General features: G+C 37.9%; 1 protein-coding gene across 2 annotated transcripts; it reads left to right on the plus strand.

Moving 5' to 3' along the window:
• The first annotated feature begins 8156 nt into the window (after positions 1–8156).
• On the plus strand, positions 8157–18220 carry snupn (snurportin 1). 2 transcript variants are annotated; one of them, XM_023297266.3, is made up of 9 exons: positions 8157–8306; positions 9708–9873; positions 10622–10805; positions 11062–11166; positions 14146–14242; positions 16122–16222; positions 16392–16469; positions 16985–17065; positions 17189–18220. In XM_023297266.3, exons 2-9 carry the CDS (start codon positions 9716–9718, stop codon positions 17507–17509), a joined length of 1125 nt encoding a protein of 374 aa, XP_023153034.1. In that variant the 5' UTR covers positions 8157–8306; positions 9708–9715; the 3' UTR covers positions 17510–18220. The 2 variants fall into 2 exon arrangements, with proteins under 2 accessions (XP_023153034.1, XP_023153035.1); XM_023297267.3 differs by having other exon boundaries at positions 16125–16222.
• Positions 18221–23543: the final 5323 nt, after the last annotated feature.

Raw genomic sequence — 23543 nt, forward strand, 5'->3', positions numbered from 1 at the left:
AAGTACAAAAATACTACTACTACTACTACTACTACTACTAATGATAATGATAATAATAATAATGATAATAATAATAATAATAATAATAATAATAATAATAATAATAATAATAATAAGAAGAAGAAGAAGAAGAAGAAGAAGAAGAAGAAGAAGAAGAATAGTGGGTCAATATATAATTGAGGGACTTTTGAAGTCCATGGGATCTTGCATACATTTTTATTAAAAGTTAAAAAAAAAAAATTTTATGTTCATTATGATCATGTCTTTACAAATCACATAATTATTTATTATGGAAACAATCATTTATTAAAAAATGGCTGGATACCACTAAAATGTCAACTAAATAACTGTCCGAATTTAATAACAACCACCTTCTAATTAGCTAAACGAGCTAATAAATGAGCTTATTCAAAAATTGTTTTGATTGTGTTCTTTTTATTAAGTTGAGATAGTCGTGACAGATATTTCTTTTTTGGCAATATATCAAATTTTGCACACAAAATAACAAATTATATCTGTGTCCGAGAAATCACTTTCAGCTAAGTTACCAATTACAAAAACACCTCTCCGGGAAGTGTGTTAATTCCAAATCACATGACCTACTCCACATGATGTCATTTCCTCCTGAAGAAAAAAACTGGCAAGATTCCAAGGCTTTCTGAGTTATTTAATATAAAGTAGTGTGTAAGTTTTGGGTCATTAATGGAGCTGAAACCATGTGGCTTGACTCCCAATGAGTTAGTTAGAACTGAAGAGACCTCTTGGATGAGTGGAGAGATGTTTTAAAGAACCATAAAGAGAGGTCCAGTTGCTTTTGACTGAAGCTCCCAGGAGTGGGACATACGCCGATCAGGAATAACATTATGACCACCTGCCTAATATTGTGTTGGTCTCCTTTATGCTGCTAAAACACCCAATGGGACATGGGCAGAGGCCCCCTAGGGATGTCCTGTGGCTCCAAGGATGGTGGCAGTGAATTCTGTGGGCACTGGGGGTATCAAGGTGGGATCTACCTAGATCAGGCTTATCCTGGCACATCCCACAGATGCTCAACAAGATCTGGATCTGGGGAATGTGGAACCCGGGTGAACACCGTAGCTCTGTCGTGTTCCCCAGGTCACTCCTGAGCAGTTTTTGTGGTGTGTAGAGGTGCATTGTCCTGCTGAGGGTGGCAACGGCATCAAGGACTGCTGTTGCCATGGTGAGTTGCTTGATCTGCAATGTTTAGGTGGGTGGTACATGTCAAACATCCACATGAATGTCAGGACTCAAGGTTTCCCAGCAGAACATTGCATAAAAGAAGAATTAGTATCTGAGCAAGTAGCTCAGGCTTATTTTTTTTTTTTTTTGCGCATTTATCATCTATATTTTTGCCATTTTCGAGTTTTTTTTAACTTGAGTCTCGACTCGATCGTTTTTCTCAGGAGGTTGAACTTCAGCCTTTGTGCTGGAGGGTTGAACCCTCAGTTCCAAGACTTTCAAAGCCTCCAGACCTCCCGAGTCCTCAGGACATGAGCTTTCACACAGTCTGAGGGCTGAAATTTTCTAAGTCCCACAGTAGTTCTCTGTTAGATTGAACTTCCAGACAGTCCAAGGACTGATATCTTCTAAGTTCCTGAGTACTTCTCTGTTAGTTTGAACCTTCACACAGTCTGAGGACTGAAATCTTAAAAGTTCTTGAGTAGTTCTCTGTTAGTTTGAACCTTCAGACAGTCTGTTAATGTTTCGATTAAATCTTTAAGGTTTTTCTTTTTAAATGTTTTACCACCTTTTAATGTTTAATTTTCTTTTTAAATCCTTCATTGTATTTTCAGTGTAATTCCTATTTGAACTTTTATTGTCTTTAAAATATAATTTTCTAATTAAACATTTAATTTTTTAATTAAATGTTTTGTCTTTTTATTGGCTAGGTGTAGTGAGAGAAAGACAGAAAGCAGGGGAGAAGACTTGCAGCAAAGGGCCATTAGCGGGACTCGAACCCGGGACGCTGCGTCGGGGACCAGCCCCTGTACATGGGTCACCCGCTTAACCCGTTGAGCTATATGGGCGCCCACGTTTTGTCTTTTTAAGGGTTTAATAATCTGATTAAATGTTTTGCATTTTTAAAAATGTTTAACATTCTTCTTGTTTAATTGTATTTTTTAAATGTTTAATGATGGAAAATACTTTATCTGTAATTTCTAATATTTGTATTTTAAAAATTTTGTTTAATTTCATAATGACATGTATTGTATGTTGTTGAATGATCTCATTCAATATTTTGTCTGTTTAATATAATTTAATGTAATTTAATGTTTAACTCTATTAAACAGACAAAATATTGAATGAGATCATTCAACAACATACAATACATGTCATTATGAAATTAAACAAAATTTTTAAAATACAAATATTAGAAATTACAGATAAAGTATTTTCCATCATTAAACATTTAAAAAATACAATTAAACAAGAAGAATGTTAAACATTTTTAAAAATGCAAAACATTTAATCAGATTATTAAACCCTTAAAAAGACAAAACATTTAATTAAAAAATTAAATGTTTAATGAGAAAATTACATCTTAAAGACAATAAAACTTCAAATAGGAATTAAACTGAAAATACAATGAAGCATTTAAAAAGAAAACTAAACATTAAAAGGTGGTATATGTACATATAATTTAATTGTATTTAATGTTAACTCTATTAAACAGACAAAATATTGAATTAGATAATTCAACAACATACAATACATGTCATTATGAAATTAAACAAAATTTTAAAAATACAAATATTAAAAATTACAGATAAAATATTTTCCATCATTAAACATTTAAAAAATACAATTAAAGAATATTAAACATTTTTAAAAAATGCAAAACATTTAATTAGATTATTAAACCTTTAAAAAGAAAACATTTAATAAAAAATTAAATGTTTAATTAGAAAATTACATCTTAAATTTCTTAAATCTTTTTAATAATAAAACTTTTTAAAAGTTTTATTGTATTTTTTTTTGTTTGATTTAATTGCTTTTTGTTATGTAGTTTATTTCTTTAAATCCTCTTTTTCTGTCAAGATTTTAACTCCAACCTTAAAAATGAAATAAACCCTTAAATCACAATGAAAATACTTCTGTTGTCACAATCATGAGTTAGTCAATTATTCAGTTTATCAATTCAACTTTATTTGTTTAGCACCTTTTACACAGATGACAAAACTAAACAAGCAAAGACAAAAAACTATGATTAAAACTCAAAAACATTTAAAAAAAAAAAAAAAAAAAAAAAAAAAACATTTAACATGGTAATAAAATCTGTTGTGTCCAGGGGATGGAGGGAGTTTATTGAAGTCTTCTTGGGCTCACTTGGGAAATCATTTAAAATAGAAACTTGATATTCAGTCTAAGGAAACTGCAGAGTGACAGAAGAACCAACAATATCTCCTGTTTTCTCCTTTAATGAGTCGACTCTTCTTGTGCTTTCAGACCAAAGAACTACAGACTCTTCACAACCTGCTCAAACTCTTGGTACAGGACCTCACCACACGGGTCAAGAAGGTTTCTGTCTCATTTCTACTCTGAAGCTCACCTTCTCTTGCTCAAACTGCTGACAAATGTTTCTGCTGCTCTAAAGTCTGGTCTCCAGAACTTCCTAAAAACTCTCAAAGGCTCTTCTGCTGCAGGTTGCTTTGTAGAACTGTTGCAGAAAACCTCACTAAACCACATGGAGGGGCCTCAAGATAGTCGTCCAAATGAAACTGTATAAAAACCAAACTAGTACAACCCAAACGCTAAAGTCTCCTGCAGCCTACCAGAGAACCTCTGAGAACAAAAAATCAGGACAGGAACTCTTACCTTCTGGACAACCAACATCGGTTCTCAAACAAGAATTCAGAATGTGTCTGACCAAAAACCTCTGAAGACTCACTACAGCCAAGATAAAGACACAACTCAACTGTACCAAATCCACTAATCACTGCACACATTAGCACCGTGTGCTAACTGTGGCTAAAGAACCACCTTTACCAAGACAACTATCCAGTACAAAGCCCTAAAACACACCAAGAAACACATTAAAGTCTATTTTACTGCTGGAAGCTTCAAGCCAACGCCTAAAGAACAAACTAAAGCAATGGCGCCAAACCCGGTTCTGTGGTGAAGAGAAGCAGAGGAAATGTTTGTCTGCAGCTAAATAAAGCAGGAAGACACTGAGCTGCTCAGGTGTTCCTGATAACACTGAGCTGCTCAGGTGTTCCTAATAACACCAAGCAGCCACCTGGACAGCCAATAGGAACACAGCTTCCTGGAAGTCCAGAGGGCGGGGTTAGTGAAGGAAATTTAGTTTCAAGTTGAGGCAGAAAGTTAACAAAGAAAGTTGAAAGCCACCTTCTGATACCTGAAATCTCCGAGTTTTCACACAAACAACACCTGAACATGTCAAACTGGTTCCATAGTAGAACCATCATTGTAAAAACATCATAGTATGGTGTGTTGCTCAAAAAACATTAGGACCCGGCTGTCAGGGGACAAACATGTAAGAAACATGAGAACAGAGAGAACCCAACCAGTAGGTCACAGTTTATCATCCCCCAGTCATCTCCTGAAGTCCATATAGTGAGAGACATCAGTATCTGGTTGTTAATTTACCAGAGGATGCTTATAATCATGCTGATGTGGTCTGTACTCTACAGTATTTTAGTGACTCAATAAATGCCTAAGTTGTTTTTTTTTAAATGCTTTTCAGTTTTTAATAAACATTTAATAGCCTATATGTAATCAGTAAGTGGCCTTTGCCTATCTTAAGAAAAATTCACTCAGAACTCTGATATGTTAACAGTACTAAATAAATCAATAAATACATGCATACACACAAAAATAAGTTAATACATTAACTGTGTTAAGATAAGATTTAGATTTTTAAAAAAAAAGTTGTTTATGGTTTTGCAGAATCCAGTATTGCTCACTGGTTGGTCATTTTGTTAGTTTAATTTTACTGTTTAAAATGATGCCACCTCTTTTCAGACAGAACCTGTGATAATAAAACAATACAAAATGTTTAGTTCCGTGTTAATAAAGCACTTAAAGCTGTAAGTATGGCTAAATGCTTTTTTCAAAATTAAATATATCACTCCTTAGGTGGTAGTGGCCCCAAGTTCAGTAAAGCTGGAAAGATATTCACAGATTCAGACTTCCAGCATCAATAACTCATTAGATATAGGTTGTCAAAACATAAACGGTGCCTCTTTCCCATTGTTGCAAGGCAGACAATGTGCTACAAGCCCAGTTTTATCAAAAGTAGCTGTCTTTCAAGCTACAGGAATAACATTGGTGTCTATGGAGTGAACAGGGTCCGTCTGCAATTTGCAAAACCGCTGCAACAGTAAAGAGAGACAAATATTCAATAATTCACTCTTATACATTGTAGTGTCACTAAAATCACTGCAGCCTTCAACTGGCTCCTGTTGACAAAGTGTTTTAACAGAAATGTAAATGCTGTAATTTGATTCTTTTAATGAACCATGTAACTTGAATGGATGTGATGCTGGTGTGACCACAGTGCACACGTCTGATGTTGCTCACAGTGGTCCAAGGGACGCTCAGGGAGTTTGTGTGTTTGCTCAGACTCATGAAAAATTAGAGGGAACATTGTTTGGGACTCAAGCAGTTCCTTCTTTTACTCACTATCTCCCCAGCCTTAGAAAAAAAAAACCTGTTCACACGGCACAGATGAGGCTGAGGTACACAGGAAATGTTTGGCTCCATTGTACAAGTTTGGGTAAACAGATTTGTGGGTTGCCCAGTAAGCCAGTGGGTCTGCCGTTCTTTCTACAATTGCATTCGCTGTGGCGCTTTGCATTTGCCAGGCTCTACTTGCGTCTTCGTCTAATAGGCTCCACAGTTGAACTGAAAAATATTGAAGATCATCATCATCATCACCAGAAATGTCAGTCATTCCCTATTCAGAAGAGAAAAAAAAAATACCTGTGGAAGGTGCTGCTGGTGGTGGAGGACGAGGCTGTGGTGGTGCTTGTGATGTAGATGACTGCTGCTTGGTATTCTTTATGTTAATTGTTGTGCATTCTATTATTAAATGTTCTTTCACACTGGCTGCCACTCTGATTGGTGAATCCAAAAGTTTTGAACTGCAGAGCCACAAGTGTAGCAACAGTCAATGAACTGTTCTTTTCTTTGGTTTGTAGTCTGTCAGCTAAGCACCTGACAAGGTTCTGTGCCAGGTGTTGTAGCATGGGGGTGGTGAGTTGGGAATACATATATATATATATATATATATATATATATATATATATATATATATATATATATATATATATATATATATATATATATATATATATATACATACATATATATATAATCTATCTATCTATCTATCTATCTATTCTGTACGAAATACGAAATCTGACATACTACTAACTCAAAGCAAAAACAACAGCAAAAAAAACAATCTATTCTGCGAAAAACTATTCAAATGAACAACACTAGGGATCTCCTATCCCGGAACACTCGATCCCGCTGAGTGATTCACATAACAAACCGAACCAATCAGGTGATTCGAGGCGGTTGAGTGCTTCAAACGTCACTGAAGTGAGTCAAACGTCACGAGTCACGTGACCAAACCACGCCTCGGCACAGTGGCTCGATACGTTTGCTTCATGAGCTACAGCGCATGTGTGGAAGCCTCGGGTATCAGAGGACCATCACTAACTGGCACTGCTACTACAACTTGTAATACTATTACAAATGCTGATACTACTTCTACGACTCTAACAGCTGTTTATACTACTACTGCTGCTTGTACTTTTAGTATTACTACTACTGCTTGTACAACTATACTACAGCTACTATTAATCGTCTGGTATTTGGTTGTCAAGCTGCTAGCTCGCCTTAGTGTTTTGCTCGTGGCTGACTAGTTAGCTCTCATAGACTGGAAGCTCTCAACAAATTTCATAATGAAAAAAAAGCCAAAAACTATTCTTACCTATGAAAAGTCATTTCAAGTTTCCTTGTCTCAATCGTACGACGCAGTGTGTAATTGTATGCAGCACAGTGAGCGGGCATACTTCTTGTTTCCGTTTTCACGCCGTCTACATCAACGGAATACACTGAAACTTTTCCCCCACTAGCTTAGCCTCGCTGTAGCCGCAGCTCAAAGGGGCGTGTCCTATCTACTCATTCATATCTATGACAACAACAGTGGCTGCACATAAGGACGCCTGACGTTGATTAGCTGCGTAAATACCGTTATATACAGTGTATGGTAAATACGTATGTAAATCGCATCATTGGCTGCAGCAGCCAGTCACTGGTCACTCACTGACTCACATTGAAAAATAGCACAGAATGAATTGTTACATGTTTATTTTATTTACAATTTAGGTTGGATTTTTTTTATTGTGCGCAGCGCAGATTTTCTGTGCGTGGACACCGTGTCAGCAGTGCGCAATTGCGCACGCGCGCAGCTTAGAGGGAACAGTGCTGGCACCCATGGAATTTTTCCAGAAAACACACCATTTCTCCCAGAAAATGTTGCAATTACAAATGTTTTGGGTATACACGTGTTTATTTCCTTGATGTGCATTGGAAAAACACAAGAAAGCAGAAGAAAAAAGCCAAAATTGACCTAATTTTACACAAAACTCAAAAAATGGGCTGGACAAAATTATTGTAAACTCAATATTTGGTTGCACACCCTTTGGAAGAAATAACTGAAACCAATCGTACCTGTATTTTCTGGAAAAGTTCCAGGGGTGCCAATAATTTCGGCCATGACTGTATGTAGTTACAGTTTTGTAGTGCATAGGTTTCACACATTCTTAACCATAAGATATTTGAGTTCAAGATCAGTTAAAAAGATTTGATTCTTATGGGATGATTCCTTACAAGTGCAGTTACAAGTGCAATTATTTCCAGGGTAATACAGAAAACCAACAAAAAAGAATGAAAGTAATGGAAATGGTCAAAAAGTACATACTTGTGTAGCCTTGATGTCCTCCTTTAAAGTGCTGTATTTTAGTAGATTTTTAGTGAACAGTTTCTCTACTAAATTCTTTGGGTGAGAAATGTACTTGCTTCACTACATATATATTTAACTGTTTTTTTCTGGAGTACGTTTGAGGTATTGGTTTAACAAAACCGGTGCGGCATAGACTAAAGCATCTCTTTTTCGTGCAGAAATTGCTTTGTTAAACTCCGGGTTAGTTTTTTTGCCGCTGGGTGGCCAACCTAAAGCTAAAGCCTCCGCAGGCAGAGGGAAAGATGACAGCGTGACGTTGGAGCAGCAGCAGCCTCCCCGAGTCTCTGAGGTATCTGTTTATGCTAACTGGTGCTAGTAGCTAATGTCTCTCCTAGTCTACTGTCTAGTGTTTAGTCTGTGTAGCTTCTTGGGGATGAAAACAATAGCATAAGGCTCCATAGTGAGGGTTGCTAACTGCTCGTCTGCCCACTCTATGCTAGCAGGTTTAGCGCGATGCTATGCTAGCTGCTAAGCTATGTGAGCTGCTACATGTAGTCGGTTGTATCGTCAGAGTCCCCTAGTTTTTTAAGTGGAGTAGCACCCAGTTATTTCCAATCTAAATGAGGATTTAATCACCAATTTGAGAAGGCGTTTGTCCTTCATTTGTATTATTATTACATGTTCGAAGTGTAGCTTAGATTGATTAAAAAATGTCCTGTCAAAACCTTACATCTCGTCCTAGAGCTAATTTAGGGTGTAACTTGCGTAAAAGTGAAACTTTAAAAAACTGTAGCTCCCACTGCCTTTTCTTGTTTAGATATCTGAGTCCCATTCTACTTAATTTCAGCATTTGTTTTCATGGAGTAGTCTTTAATGTTGAAAAGATACCATGTTTACTTAATATTGTGATAGTCTTTTGGTTGATGAAAGTACTCATTAGATAAAAATTACTGTTAACTCTAATATCCTTGTTGTGTTTTCCTTACACAAGATTGCAGTTTTCCTGTCACAACACATAAACGTATGGAGACAGGAACAAATAAATTAACTGTGAACCAAATCTGATGCTGGGTATGAGTAGAAACTTGTATGTTCATCTGGCACTATTATGAAGATGTAATGATGATGGCTGAAATTAAGGATTATTTCCATTGTAAATTCTTGATTAACCGACTTGTTGTTCCGTCTTTTAATGCCAGAAAATTATGAAAAATGTGGATCAGGGTTTCACGAAGCCCAACAGAACAAATGTATTGTGTTGTCAACAATCCAAAGATATTCAGTTTACTGTCAAAGACCAGTAGAGAAAGAAATTTTTATATTTCTTGTTTGAACACACACACAGAAACATGAAAATGCACATGTCAAGAAGCTGTAAGCAGGAAAAAGACTGACCTGCCAGAATACAGAAGATGTCTGCTGTAAATGAGTAAATGATGGTGCAGCTTTGCCTCAGAGTCACAATAGACTTAATTGGAATGTCACAAAAACACAACTGTCACTATTTTAGCACAATAGCCCACTTGTGTTGTATATCTTATGTGTTGTATATCTTGCATGCTGTTCTTCACAAGTGTTCTACAGACAGAAGTAGATCAGTCCTACAAGCTGCTCCCAAAAAACAAATGATCTGTGGCACAAATAATGCCATTGTTTTCATGTCCGGCTTGCTTGTAGCGGTTATTCTCAAATTTATGAACACCTTTCCTTATAATATAAAATGCTTAGTCACTGGTGTATTGATTTCTAGTCTCCCCCATGGACGACCTTACCCAAGCACTCTCGGCCAGCTTTGCTGTGTCCAAGGAGCCCAACAGTACTGCCGGCCCACACCCACGGCTGGCTCAGTACAAGAGCAAGTACAGTGTGCTGGAGCAGAGTGAGCGACGACGGCGATTTCTTGACCTGCAGAAAAGGTAAATGCCTTCACCATTTAGCATTCTGCCAGTCCAAATGACACGGACAAATGTACATTTATAACCGTAATCGTAATTTGTTCATTTGGAATCTAAGATATCGCTCTACGTCCATCAGACATTAACAAATTTTCACCAATGAAGACATAATGCTAAGTTTTCAACTTTTCCCTCATGGTTCATGTCATACATCTGCATTTGCCCTGTTTACATCGTTACACTTACCAGTCACACACTTGTATATTAAATAATAATGCTCAATTCTGCACAACAGTCAAACATGGCTGTCACCAACCTGGACATGATTAGTCAATTTAAAATTGCAACTGAATGCATGAATGAATGAATGTTTTTATTTTGGACATAATATTCAAAACAACAACAAACAAACATAACAAAACAAAGTAAAAATAGTAACCCAACATATCCAAAAAGGAGTAGGATGAAGCATAAGCTTACTTACCCCTACCCCTTCTCCATCTCGACCATCAGTCACTCAGTACCCCCCTCCCCTAGTTATTTATGTACATAAATAACAACAGATATTCAATAATCAGTGATATACCCGTGTCAAAGCCCCTCCTCATCGCTGTCCCTCATGAAAACCATATTTTTGTGCTGCTTTTTAAACTGGGTTGTGCTTGGATCAACTGATTTCATTTCAGGTGGTTAAATTACACAGATATTGTGTAAAATAATCCCACAGCAAAAGTGACCGAATAAGTCTTTTTTTTGTCGCTAATCTCAGTAAAAGGTTAAATTATGTCAACCACGCACGGCGTTTGGCTGATGGAGACTGGGCAGGGGCAGACAGCGACGGGGAGGAAGACATGGAGAAGCAGGAGGAGGGGGAACGAGAGCAAGATGGCAACGCAGAAGAGGAGGGGATGGAGATTGAGAGGAGGAAGCTGCCTAAACATTACGCAAACCAGGTTAGTGTTTGATGTTTTCTTACCCAGAGAGATTACCGTCATTCCTGTGTGATGGACAGCACATTATGCTTTCTGTTGAATTCTCAACTCTGCCAGCAGAGGGCACGAGTTCTACAGCTACAGCTCTGTTCTCTGACATAAGACCTTGTGATAAATGACACTGTTTTGTGTATTTCTATTATCATGCCTTCACTCTTGCATGCAGTGTTGATGAAGATGAAATGTTTAGTTAATTTATATTCCTGTTTGACTGTAGCTCATGCTGTCAGAGTGGCTGGTGGATGTACCATCAGAACTGGACACTGATTGGCTGATGGTGGTCTCTCCTGTGGGGAAACGGTCACTCATCGTTGCCTCCAAGGTAGGAAACTGTCACTACTGTCAGAGTCAGAATTCACAATGATGACTGACGCACCATGAGCAGTTTCTCACTAACTTTTGAATTGGTTCCATCTTTTGGCTTGGTGGGGTGACGTCTTCCAGCAATAATCAAAAGTCAGTTAACAACTGCAAGCAGGACTTCCTGTCATTTTATTGCAGCAGTATTGAATTAATATTTGAAGAGAATTACGTTCTATACTTATTGCTTGTAAATTAAACAGTGCTTTCCTGGTATTGGTGAGGATGATGTGAGTTGTGCCTGTAATTAAGACGAGCCACCTTGTCTGAACAACTGTGCGCAACATTAATAATGTGGGCGAACGCTTAGGGAGAATTTCTTTGGACCAGTGATGGGGAAAGCAGTGAGTCATTAGATTGAAAGATATGCTCCCATGCTTGTGAAAAAGAAGTACACCAATGTGTTAGTTTTTGTAATATTGTGGCCATGTTGTCTGTTGTATAAAATGTAATCAAATATTTGTGCTGTAGTTTTCCTGAGCTTTGCGTGTAACAACAATAGTGGACTGATTTTGAGCTCAAGCACCAGAGGTAATCAGTTTGTTGTCACCCGCTGAGCTACTCAGTCTGACTGTGCTGTGTTTGTATTACTGTTCTTATAATTGGCTAACAGTTGGAGAGGGAGCAAGACTTGGAGAGTTTCTTCAGAGAAGATAAAAGTCTGATGTGTTTTCAAATACATTTAATATCGAAACCTTGACATTATTTCAGTCATATCCTTTCTGCTTCTTTGCATCTGCTGCGTAGGCTGGCTAGCCACAAAGACAAAGCTGTTAGTCCATACTGTAAAAAAAAATCACATGAATCCTTTACACATTGAAAAATGTTCTGAGCATGGACCATCTTTGAGTTGTTGGAAACCAAAAATACAAAACTGGCTGTGAAGATGTCACTGAGAAGAGGCAGGTGACCCGTCAGTCAATCAAACACATCCCAAACAAACTTGTTTTTCAGCTTTAATGCCCTCTACAAAAAAATTCCATGTCGTCACCAAGCCCACGATTTGAAGAAGTGAAATTAGCCATCAGTAAGTTCTTATGTAAAAATGTACTTATAGTAGCAGGTTGGAGTTTTTCCATTTTACTTTCTTCCTGCATTTGTTTTTGTGTAGTTGCCGTAAATGTGAAACAGATGCCTCATTTACCTCATATTGTGGTTTATTGGTGATGAAAAGGCTTGAAAGTGATTATCAGGATTAGATAATGAATACTGGTAACTCTGGTACAACATTCCTGCGTTGTCTCACCGGCCCCAGACGACAGCACACCAAAACCTTTGTTGTGTTAGTGTCCCTGGAACCCCACACCCTGTGATGCAACCATGTGTAACAACACAATGACTGTACACCTACAGCCATCGGGTTCCTCATTCATTACTTCAGGGCTTGAGCTCATTGATGGCAAATCTCTAAAACCGCAGAGCACAAAATGAGAACTGAAGATGAACAGATCTGACAGAAGCAACAGATCCTAAACGTTCCCTGGGGTAAACTGAGAGAGACCAGTTTCATCTGTTGGCAAGCGTTCATATGTATTTGTCAGAGTTAGACAATAGGACACTTTTAGGTTTTTCTCTCTCCACAGTTCCTGTGCAGCTCTCTGTAGCGCTGATGCTGCCAGATGTTGGAGGGGTTTAGGAATTGTTATGACCATGTTCACCCAAACTTTCTAAACTTTCTCTGATCTCACCTCAGCTTTAGGCTCCGTTTTTTTTTCTCATAAACACAGCAATTACCACATTGTCTTCTGTTTTGCACATAGAGAGCTTAAAGTAGAACGTACACAAACAGACAGGTGACAAATTAAAAGACAACCAAGATATAGCGTGTTAATAAGGTGCTTGGCCATGTCATGATACCAGAACAGCATAGTTGCACCTTGGCAGTGATTCTCTGAAACTTGACTGGAGATATGAACATCGTTCTTCCAAAAAAAAATACTTCCTTATTTCATGGTTTCATGGTGGTGGAGTGCACTGTCAAACATGTTAGTCCAAAATCTCTCCTGGGTTGAGATTAAGTGACTATGAAGGTTGCAGCATTTGATTCACATCTCTTTTGTTTTTTATTCAGTGACCACTCATGCCCTATACATGGAGGCATTGTTATTCTGGAAGAGACCACTCCCATTAGGATAGAAATGTTTCATCATGTGATGAAGTTGATCACTCAGAACAGCTTTTCTATTGATTTACAATGACCTTTTCCTCTAAAGGGATAAGTGGATCCAAACCACAAACCACCAGCTAGCAAAATGCCCCCCACAGCAAAACAGAGCCACCAGATCCCCTCAGCGTGGAAGACAAACATTCAAGTTTTTCCTGTAATTTGTCACCGGTATATGTGTGACACATTTCAAATAGAGCTGGTTAGTAATCCATGAGTATTGTTCTTGTACTTTCAGTAGAAGTGCACTATGGAAACTGACTAATGGAGTAATAAAATCATTTCAGCTGTAGTGATGATAGCATTTCCTTTGTTGTCATTTTCTGAATTTTGTGGTTTTAATGACTGATTACAGGAAAATTACATTTCTTCCTGATAGCATTAGTCATTCCAATCTTTATGTCATAAGAGCTTTTGCTTCATGTATTACATACGATCATCTGAACAATATCTTAACATATAAAATATAAATATATTTCTGTTTTGCTAAACTGTTAACTCAAGACAGCTTTCAAAAGTTGATGTCTATTACTGTCACAATGCCACACAGCAAGTACAGGACCAACCAAGAAAGGAAGGAAATACAAAGATTCTATATTCTGTTCTTTTCTAACTTTTTTTTTTTTTTTTTTTTTAAACAATCAAACATGAATATGTGACAAAAATGTTAAACTCTGTTTTATAACATTTGAATTGACAGTATTATGGGAAGTATCGAACAAAATGATTGTGCTCTCTTCTCTTTCACATTGTTTCTGGTTTGGATTTCTTCTAAAGGGTTCCACTGCAGCATACACCAAAAGCGGCTATTGTGTGAACCGTTTCCCTTCCCTGCTGCCTGGTGGGAACAGACACAACTCTGCCATGGGAAAAGGTAGGTGGGCCTGCTCTATGTGGAGCTCCCTAGTTCACTATAATAGGCCACTCAGGCATTTCAACAACATGAGGAAGTGCTCCACGGTCCTCCCTTTCACCTGTGAGTTTATTTCATTTCAACAACATCTAAAGAACTTCCAGCTCAGGTTTCAAATGTGATATTCATACACAAATATTTTTCACCTCTTCATCCCCACCTACCTGTTGCTAAGACTGTCAGTACAAACTTTCCCAGCAGAGCAAAAGTTTATTCAGACACAGAACTTCATTTTCAATTCTAGTGGCGATACCAGGGTTTTTTAAAGGTACTAAGTATGAATAGCAGAATTCTGGGTAAATGTGTAAAAAGAAATTATGACAAAAATGAAACTATTCCCATTGGTTGGAAGATGTAGCCCTTAAAACCATTATCCATTACACTGATTTCAGTGAACATTTTGAATGGTTTAGGCCCAGCATACATCTGTGATATGGTCAGAGAATACAAACCTAGCAGGGCTCTTATATCCAAGGACCCAGGTCAGCTAGTCCAGGCCAGAGTCTGGACTAAACATGGAGAAGCAGCATTTAGCTGTTATGCTGCAAACAAGTGGAGATTAAACTTTCACCAAATGTAGATACTGTTGAATCCAGGTTAAAAACATTTCTTTTCTCATGTGCCTATGCATAAAATCTGCACGGTATTTTTTAACTATCTGCACCTCACTCTTAATGTTTTATGTAAAGCACTTTGAATTGTCTTGGACATGAAGGGTGCTGTACAAATAAACTTGTCTTGCCTTGATAATGTGGAATCTACCACAGGGGAAGTCATGGAGAAAAAAGGCTATTAAGGGGGACAATTAAAGCAAAGATCCAACTGAAACACTGAGCAAATAGTTATTATTGCAGACCTCCAGCTTTGTCTTTTGCTTCTTGTTTGTGAACAAGCTTTTTTTTTTTTTTTAAGCCTTTGTTGCTAAAATGTCTTGCAGTACTGGCTATTCATTAATTACACCATCCTTAGGGTGGCTGGTTTGGGTGTCTTCTGACTAATTTTTAATATAAAACATCATACAGGAGCTAAAAGTGATATACACAACAGAAAATTATCAGAATTTGTAAAAGTTTTACTTAAATTAATCAAAAACCCCACTAAACCCCCCGCATATATGTTAAAGTTGAAGTAAGCCGTTCCCGATTATATATGTTCAACAGCCTAACAAACACAGCCCGCTGTTCATTGCGTCGTCATAAACGTAGCCCCTCAAAATCATGGATGCACTGACAACACAGCTACAGGCTGGAACACTGTCCATGTGTTATGCAGGTGGTCGACGGGAGTCTTGTTCTGGGTCCATGAGCAAAGACGCAGAGCACAGTGGCGCTGAAACAGACAGGAGAGGAGAGTTTGCCGCTTTTTCTCAAGGCGGCGGAAGTACTTCAAAAACCCTCTGAATTAATACGACACTGTGAAAATAGTTGGTACTGGTAAGGGCTGTCCTGGGCATGACCCCTATGCCTGTGCATAATGTTAACGCCCCGTGTCGCCGGTTGGCTGGAATTGTGTTGAGTTGATCACCCCAAGCTGGTTTGATTTAGTTTTTTCCATTTACAGAGTCAGGGCTGTGTACAAATACTTGAATTTTTTCAGTGCGCACAGAATCGACAGCTAGTGGACTGTGTGTGGGGATATTTGCTAAATTTGACACAAAGTTATTGAATTTGATTTGCTGACTCCACTTTTGAGGTCACTTTGCACTACATTGTTCTAAAGTCCTGTTTTTGCTTTGTTTTTTAGTCAATAATTGTTGAGATGTAAGTAATTCTAAATGAATTGTAGACTAGCTTAAATAAACCAACTAAAACTGTTCTTTTTCTTTTGAATGTGCTACAAGCAGACTACACAATCCTGGACTGCATTTACAGTGAGGTGGACAGAACGTACTACATCCTGGACGTCATGTGCTGGAGAGGCCACCCAGTCTACGACTGCCCAGTAAGATTGGCTTCCAATCCTCCAGCAATCCAGGAATGCTTGTCTAATTGCTTAAGTAGAAGAGTCTGGGACACAGATGTGTTTCTTTGCCACGTTACCCATCTCAATGGCTCAAAATTCAAAAAGGAGGTTTTTTTTTTGTTTACAGTGCTTGTTTTCTCATCAACAGACTGAGTTCCGTTTCTACTGGCTCCAATCCAAAGTCCAGGAGACGGACGGCCTATCAGAGACTGCTAAACGTAACCCTGTATGTACCAACACCACAAACTGAGCCTGCTCACTTCATACCCCAGTTTTCATCCCAAATTTTCAGATCTCAGTATTGTTACTTAAGGCACTGCAACATGTTTATGCAATCTTAAGTTTTCTGAGTTTTGTTCACTGTGTTTTCTGCTTTTCTGACCCGTATTTTTACATGTGGGATAAACAAAATCCAGACCTTGCGTCCAGATCTCCACAGGCTGAAAAGAGACAAAGGAAAATTAATTTCCAGTTGCAGTCTTCTGTAGTAATTGTGCTCTAAAGTGATTATTACATACAAATCTTAAAGATTATGGTGCTTTGCAGAAGCTTGGGTGAACTTTGAGTTCAAGTTCCACCTATTAATCTTCAGGATTTGTGTGTTACAGTCCAGCAGGAGCTAAATCATGCTCAGTCCTTTTTGGGTAGACTCATCGCTGGAAAGCAATTTCTCACATTTGACAAGACAAATTGTGTTTGGAAATCACAACGTGGTGCTTTGGTTTTGTTTTGGGCAAACAGTTCCGGTTTGTGAGTCTCCAAAGTACAGAATGCACAGTGGAATTGATTCAAAAGGCCCTGGCAGCAGAGTACAGCTTCAGCGTGAGTTAAAAACTTCAGCCATTTATCCATACTTATTCATTATTTTTGTCAGATACAGAAGAAAGAATATATTTTATGTTTTTCATCAGACTGATTCCTTTACATGTGATTTTCTGGCTGCAGGTGGATGGTCTCCTCTTTTACCACCGGCAGACCCACTACACCCCTGGCAGCACCCCTCTGGTTGGCTGGCTTCGCCCCTACATGGTCACTGACATCCTGGGCATAGAGGTTCCTGTGGGACCCCTCACCACCAAGCCTGAGTACGCCAGCCACCAGCTGCAGCAGATCCTAGAACACAAAAAACCTTCAAGTGAAGTCCGCCCGGCCAACAGCAGCGGCGGCTACGAGCTAGAGTACCTGTCCACCCCGAGCCGGGACAGTGAGGACACTCGGAACTTTTTAAATCAGAAACCAATAAAAGAAGCACACATGGAGGTTTGAGTGGGAGGCTTAATGAGATGCAAATTGTTAAATCAGTGTTTCTGTGTGGTGGCGGCCCACATATGGTTCTTTAGAATGTCTGCTGAATGGTTCTGCAGATCTGACCAACTGCAAAGCATGGCTAATTCTAATCCAGCACTGCTCTGGACGCCGTCAGAGTGCAGATTAGTAGAGCAATGCTGGAGCATCATACGACATTGACATATTGTACCTGCTGCAAAACCTTAAACACCTAGATTTTTGGGAAGAACTGCACAATGTTTTGCCATTCTAATTACTATTTGACAGTTTGTAATTCATATATCTAACACGAAGGATCATCACAGAATCTCAAAAAATAAATGAAAGGTCTTATGTGAGACATACTGTACAAAGTGCAGGACAGCAAAGTTTGTGGTTAAGTGTGATTTTGCTGCGGTGCCAGATTTGCACTTCAGAAAAATATTGCATAAGAAACATCTCATCCTTACTGCCGGCAGGTGTTTGCAGGTTTTCTACACCTATTATTGATGCCTTCTTACTGAAAAATACTGACATTTTGAGAAGATCATCAGTTTGAGCAACAGTAATGGAGAGTGTTTAGGAAGGTTTATGGCTTACTGGTCAGTTCGTGAGTCACATGGACTTTTACAATTTAATGTTCAATTATAAATTGCTTAGATAATGTTTTAAAGTGTATGTTTCTAAATAAATGTTTTTTATTGGCCTACACTCTGCCCATTATGTTTCTAGAGATTGCTAAATTCCTGGAGTTGCACTGAAAGAGCTGCAGAATTTTAGCAGTAATTTGATCTTTTTAAAGAGACGTTGAATATAGGATTTTTTTTAATTTAAGACTTCAAGAAAAGCAAGATTACTTGTTTTGGGATCTAGTTTTTACCCCAAGTATTAAAATATTCATATATATACACTACTGTTAAAAAGTTTGGGGTCACCACGGCAATTTCAAGCTTTCCATGAAAACTCACACTTTTATTCATGTGCTAACATAACTGCACAAGGGTTTTCTAATTACTAATTAGCCTTTCAACACCATTAGCTAACACAATGTAGCATTAGAACACAGGAGTGATGGTTGCTGGAAATGTTCCTCTGTACTCCTATGTAGATATTCCATTAAAAATCAGCCGTTTCCAGCTAGAATAGTCATTTACCACATTAACAATGTCTAGACTGTATTTCTGATTAATGTTCTCTTCATTGAAAAAAAAAAAGCTTTTCTTTCAAAAATAAGGACATTTGTAAGTGGCCCAAACTTAAGAACAGTAGTGTATATATGTATGTATTCATTTTAGGGAATGAGCATCTAATTTTAACCAGGGTTCTGTCATAGAGTGATGATTAATATTTATAAAAAAAATTAAGCTATAAAAAAGTTAGATAAATTGTATAACCAATTAAAGTAGAAGGTTAAAAAAAATGCTTTGAATTTAAAAGCCCTCTGCAGACATCTCAGATTTGATTGTACTTGTACTGTCAGTGTAACTGCAAGCAGCTGATGTTCCAGTGTATGGGAAGATATGACTCACAGTAATGATACCACTCATCAGCAGAATTCATGAGCATGTCCTCCCCTCTGCGTTGAGCTCACTGTGCCATTTGCGTAACTGAAGAGCTGGGTGGAAACTGTCGACAGGAAAAGACGTGAAAGCGTCTGGCGGGCTTGTGAATTTAGTTTCAGCAACCTGTTCCAGCACATCCTCTGAGAAACAACACCGGAGATCATTGCCTCAGGTTACCAGAACTTGGTTGGCTGAAGAAGTGTCTTAGGGAGGATCCCTTTTTGCCTTTTGTTCAAAAAAACATACTGTAGTAACACTTTCTGATTATAGTTATTTCTATATGCCAGATAATTTAGTAATATAACTTAATACTATTTATGTTGTGCCATTTAACAGAGATAGATGAAAGTATTACTTATTTTCGCTATGCTAGCAGCATGGCATTGGTCCAGACTGGAATATTTTAAGAACTACTGGAATGACTGCCATTAAACTTTGTTTAGACATACATGATGCCTAAATGACAGTCCCTTATGACTTCGATGGTCACCTGACCAGTCTGTGTCATCTCTTGTCTTCTCTCTGTACCTGACTGCAGGTATTTCTGGCTCTGGCACTACACAGGTCTGATCTGCAGCTATTGGTCCCACCAATCCGTTCGGTGTTATTATAACAACATTGCAGGGTCTTAACTTAGGTATATATTTTGGTCAGATAAATTTGATCTTATATAATATTGTAGGGTTTTAACCATAACATTTAAATTACTCAAGTGAATAAACATAATAAATAATGCTGTGGTCTTAACCTTAATGTTTAAACTTTTAATATTAAGCACTTTGGCTCAATGCTTAACTTATCTTTACCTCTGTTCTTCATATTTTGGTTAAATGTCTCAAATATGATGTGTTAAAGACACCCATAGTGCCCTCATGATGAACTACAATCACATAACGTTTTATTTTGTGCCTTCATTTAACAGAAAATTGACCAGTTTTTATTCACGGTTAAATACTTAGGCCTCTGTTCTCTGCTTTGTGTTTAGTGCTAATTAACAAAGCAAGCTATTATGCTAAGCTAAAATGGTGAGAATAACCTGTTCATCAACTAAACATGTTAAAAGTGAAGATTCTTAGCATGCTAACAATAGCATTAGTGTTATTCCAACGCAAAACCTCAAAAAATACAAATTTTAGATTTATTTCATAGGTTGAAGACTTGGAGGTGTATTTTATCCCCTACTTATGGACGACATGACATGACCACATTTTAAGGTTTCGATTGAGTTTTAAACTTTTAACCAGCTAAAAGTAGCCAATGATAGCACTTGTTTTTCAAGACATCAACAGCATCTTACAGAAAAAAAACTGCCTTCACCTCTTGCAACCTGAGCAGACCCACATGCAGTTAAAAGACATGTCGTGCCTTGTGTTGGAGCCAATATTCACTTTTTCTGCACTGGAAAAAAAAGCTGCATATTTTCTCCTCATCTTGCTCTTAAGATGGTATCACTATTACTCTCACCACCTACACAGAAAGTTAACAGGTGAAAATAACATGTTGAAACCCTTCTGTGGCAGTAACCGATTCTGGGAAACGTAGGAGATGACTGAACTAGGGGAAGGTGCATAATGCAGCTGCAGGAAACTCACTGCACCTCAATTACAATATCTCATCACGCGATAAGTCCTGGAAAGCAGCATATAGAACACAACAGCAACAGCTTTTATAATGTGCTTTTTGGTGAGAATTTACTTGTGCTTCATCGTAGCTAATGATATAGTATTATGCACGTTATAACCACAGACTGTATAGATGTGGCTTGTGATGAATCAAGTCTAAAGTAGTTGAATTTCTTGTGGACGATGCTCCAGAAAACAACATGACCAGCATGAGTTTCCACATTGTGTTCAGAATTAATTCCCCATAGTTTCCTTGCATGTGTGGGTAATACAAAAAGTAGTACGAGCAAGATTTCAGAAAAAAAAAAGCTTTGAATTTTGTGTGTGTAGTAATTCAGTGCAAATTGATAAATGCTGTTCATCGAATACAGTCGGATCTTTCTCCTTTCACATTTAGTCACCTCTGAGCTGAGAGGTTTGTCAAAGAGGGCAAAGTCAGGCGTGTCGTTGCTGCAACAATTCAGCTATGACTCAGCAGCACCGATCACTTTCCAGGAACTGAGCACCTGTCGATTCACAGTTCCATTTCTGAGAGCACTCTCAGTCTCACACACATGCATTCACACGGCTCTCACTAATCTTTATGAAACCCTTTTCACAAGGCATCTAAAGATGGAAGCAGATTTGCGTTTCAAACACAATGCCAATGTCTGAAATAAGTTTAGACTAAAAAAACTAAACAAAACATTGAAATCATCCCTCAAAACCCACCACATGCAGCATGCATGTTAGTAAAGAATATACAGCCACAGTGTTTGCCCGATTCATTTGTGATTCTCACAAAATCCACTTATTTCCACACAGTCACTCAAGATTTAATGTGTCAGGTCTAGAGTGATTCATGTCCAACACACCTTACAATAGACATCTTGGAAGAAACACATTTACTGGAAACTATAAACATCTAACACTTCTTCCCCAGCTATTACTGACTGCTACAGAGAGTTAAATTAGGCCTTCATCTCGTAAATGTTAGATGCTCTCCAAGATTTTGTTTTGTCAGGGTGCACATTATGTGGGCAGGACTAAGGGTTTACCAATCACATTTTCCCAAAGGACATGATGTCAGCTGGTTGGACAGGAAGTCTATTGTTGTCCACTCCCTTTTCCCTTTGGATTTCAAGCCAGACTTTCTCACGCCTCATTATTTACAGTTTGCCTATTGTGGGATCTATTTTTTCATGGAAAAGAAACAAACATTTGAGTGTACCTATAATTACCCACCTTTCCATAAAAAAACACATAAACAAACAGTCTGCCGATCTTGTTTTCCCTTTTTATCCAGAGGTAGAACATTATCTACAATAACGTTAACAGAACTTCAGGAAATCTTTTCAAACTTTTGCATTATGTAAGTCTCATTAATACACATAGAAGTATGAAATGAGGGCCATCGGCAGCCTTTTGGGAAGTGTAATCTCCTGACTGCATTTGAACTAACCTCCCTGCTGAAATATAACAGCATATTCTTAGGGAGACCTACAGTGTGTTTGTGGCTCATGTTACAGTGATTTTATCATGCTGTTGGGTATTTTCTCTTTCCTATGATGTCATGCAATTCCTGTAATGTGTACTGAATTATAATGTAGCCTCAGGGATGCATGAGTTGAGAGTTTCACTAATTAAACTACTATTATTGCAACCAGCCATTACAAAAAGGCCGACTGCTATTATTAGTTATTTCCTCTCACTCTATTTCATGTATTAGTGGTGTGCAGTAATAGTTCAGAGAGTGCTGTTCTGATGTGGAGAGATAACTGATGCAAAGATAAATTAAAAACAAACAACAGTTGTATCTTAAACAGTTTATACAGGCAGAAATACCACACTTTAAAAAATCTTTCCTATGTGTTCTATAAAAAAGCCAAATGAAAATAATCTACAACCACATAAAAACAAGCATAGTCTTCGTCTTTTTAAGACCGGATTTATGAATATCCAATTTTGTTGCAAATATATTTTTGTTAAAGTTTACCTGCTACATGAAAAACATCTCCTACTTACCTTGAAGTCCGTTTTTTGCCTATTTGACAATGGTTGGCTTCCAAACTAGCTGCCAAGTCACAATTTATTTTGTACTCATGTCTTAAAATGAGACTTGGAGCAATGACAACATTTTGAGACATATTTTCTTTCAGGCAAAAGGTTAAATGAATATATTGACAATACTCTCATGTCTAAATTTGAAGCTACAGCAGTAGCACCTGGTTAACGAAGCTTAGCATAAAGAACGGAAACCAAAGGTACAAAATCTGCCTACAAGCACCTCTGCAGCTCAGTAACTACACCTCAAAAATTTATGTAACTATTTCTCTGTTTGGCCTTTAAAACCACAATGTGTCACTTTTACAGTTTTATTAAACAAGAAACAAACAACATATTATAAGAATTAATTACAGAACTTTTGGGCTGCTTTCCTCTGCAGGAACTTGGGGCCGACGCAAGGTGGTATTAACATTTATGGGAGCGCCTCCATAATTGGTCCTTTCAGCTTCTCTGTTTCCATTGCGGTGTAGGGTCCGGCAGTTTCGACTGCAATGTTAACTCAGAGTGCATCAAAACAAGTACTACAAATAGTAGTTATTGTATGTAACTGTCATTCTCCGAAAGCACATAGAACAATGGAGGCTCTGTTATGTTAGCCTACATGGTGAATTTGTGTAGCTGATGGCGATATGTGAGTGGAGAAGACTGTTACTGGATGAGGATAGTTTTTCGGATTGCTGAGAAGTGCCTACCCTGGAGTAGGTACTTTTTCTCCTCTGATAGAGGTTCTATGAGGCCAGTTAATCCAGTCAAAATGCACTCAAAGGTTCAGGCTGCCCTACAACAGTTTGCTAGCTCCTGCAG

The sequence above is a fragment of the Amphiprion ocellaris genome, chromosome 3 (assembly GCF_022539595.1).
Source record: "Amphiprion ocellaris isolate individual 3 ecotype Okinawa chromosome 3, ASM2253959v1, whole genome shotgun sequence".
NCBI lineage: Eukaryota > Metazoa > Chordata > Actinopteri > Pomacentridae > Amphiprion > Amphiprion ocellaris.

Coding starts and splice junctions, on each gene's coding strand:
- snupn (XM_023297266.3), top strand. CDS start 9,716: ATGGACGACCTTACCCAAGCACTCTCGGCCAGCTTTGCTGTGTCCAAG. Junction 10,806..11,061: donor CTAAACATTACGCAAACCAG/GTTAGTGTTTGA, acceptor GTTTGACTGTAG/CTCATGCTGTCAGAGTGGCT. Junction 17,066..17,188: donor CAGCAGAGTACAGCTTCAGC/GTGAGTTAAAAA, acceptor TTCTGGCTGCAG/GTGGATGGTCTCCTCTTTTA.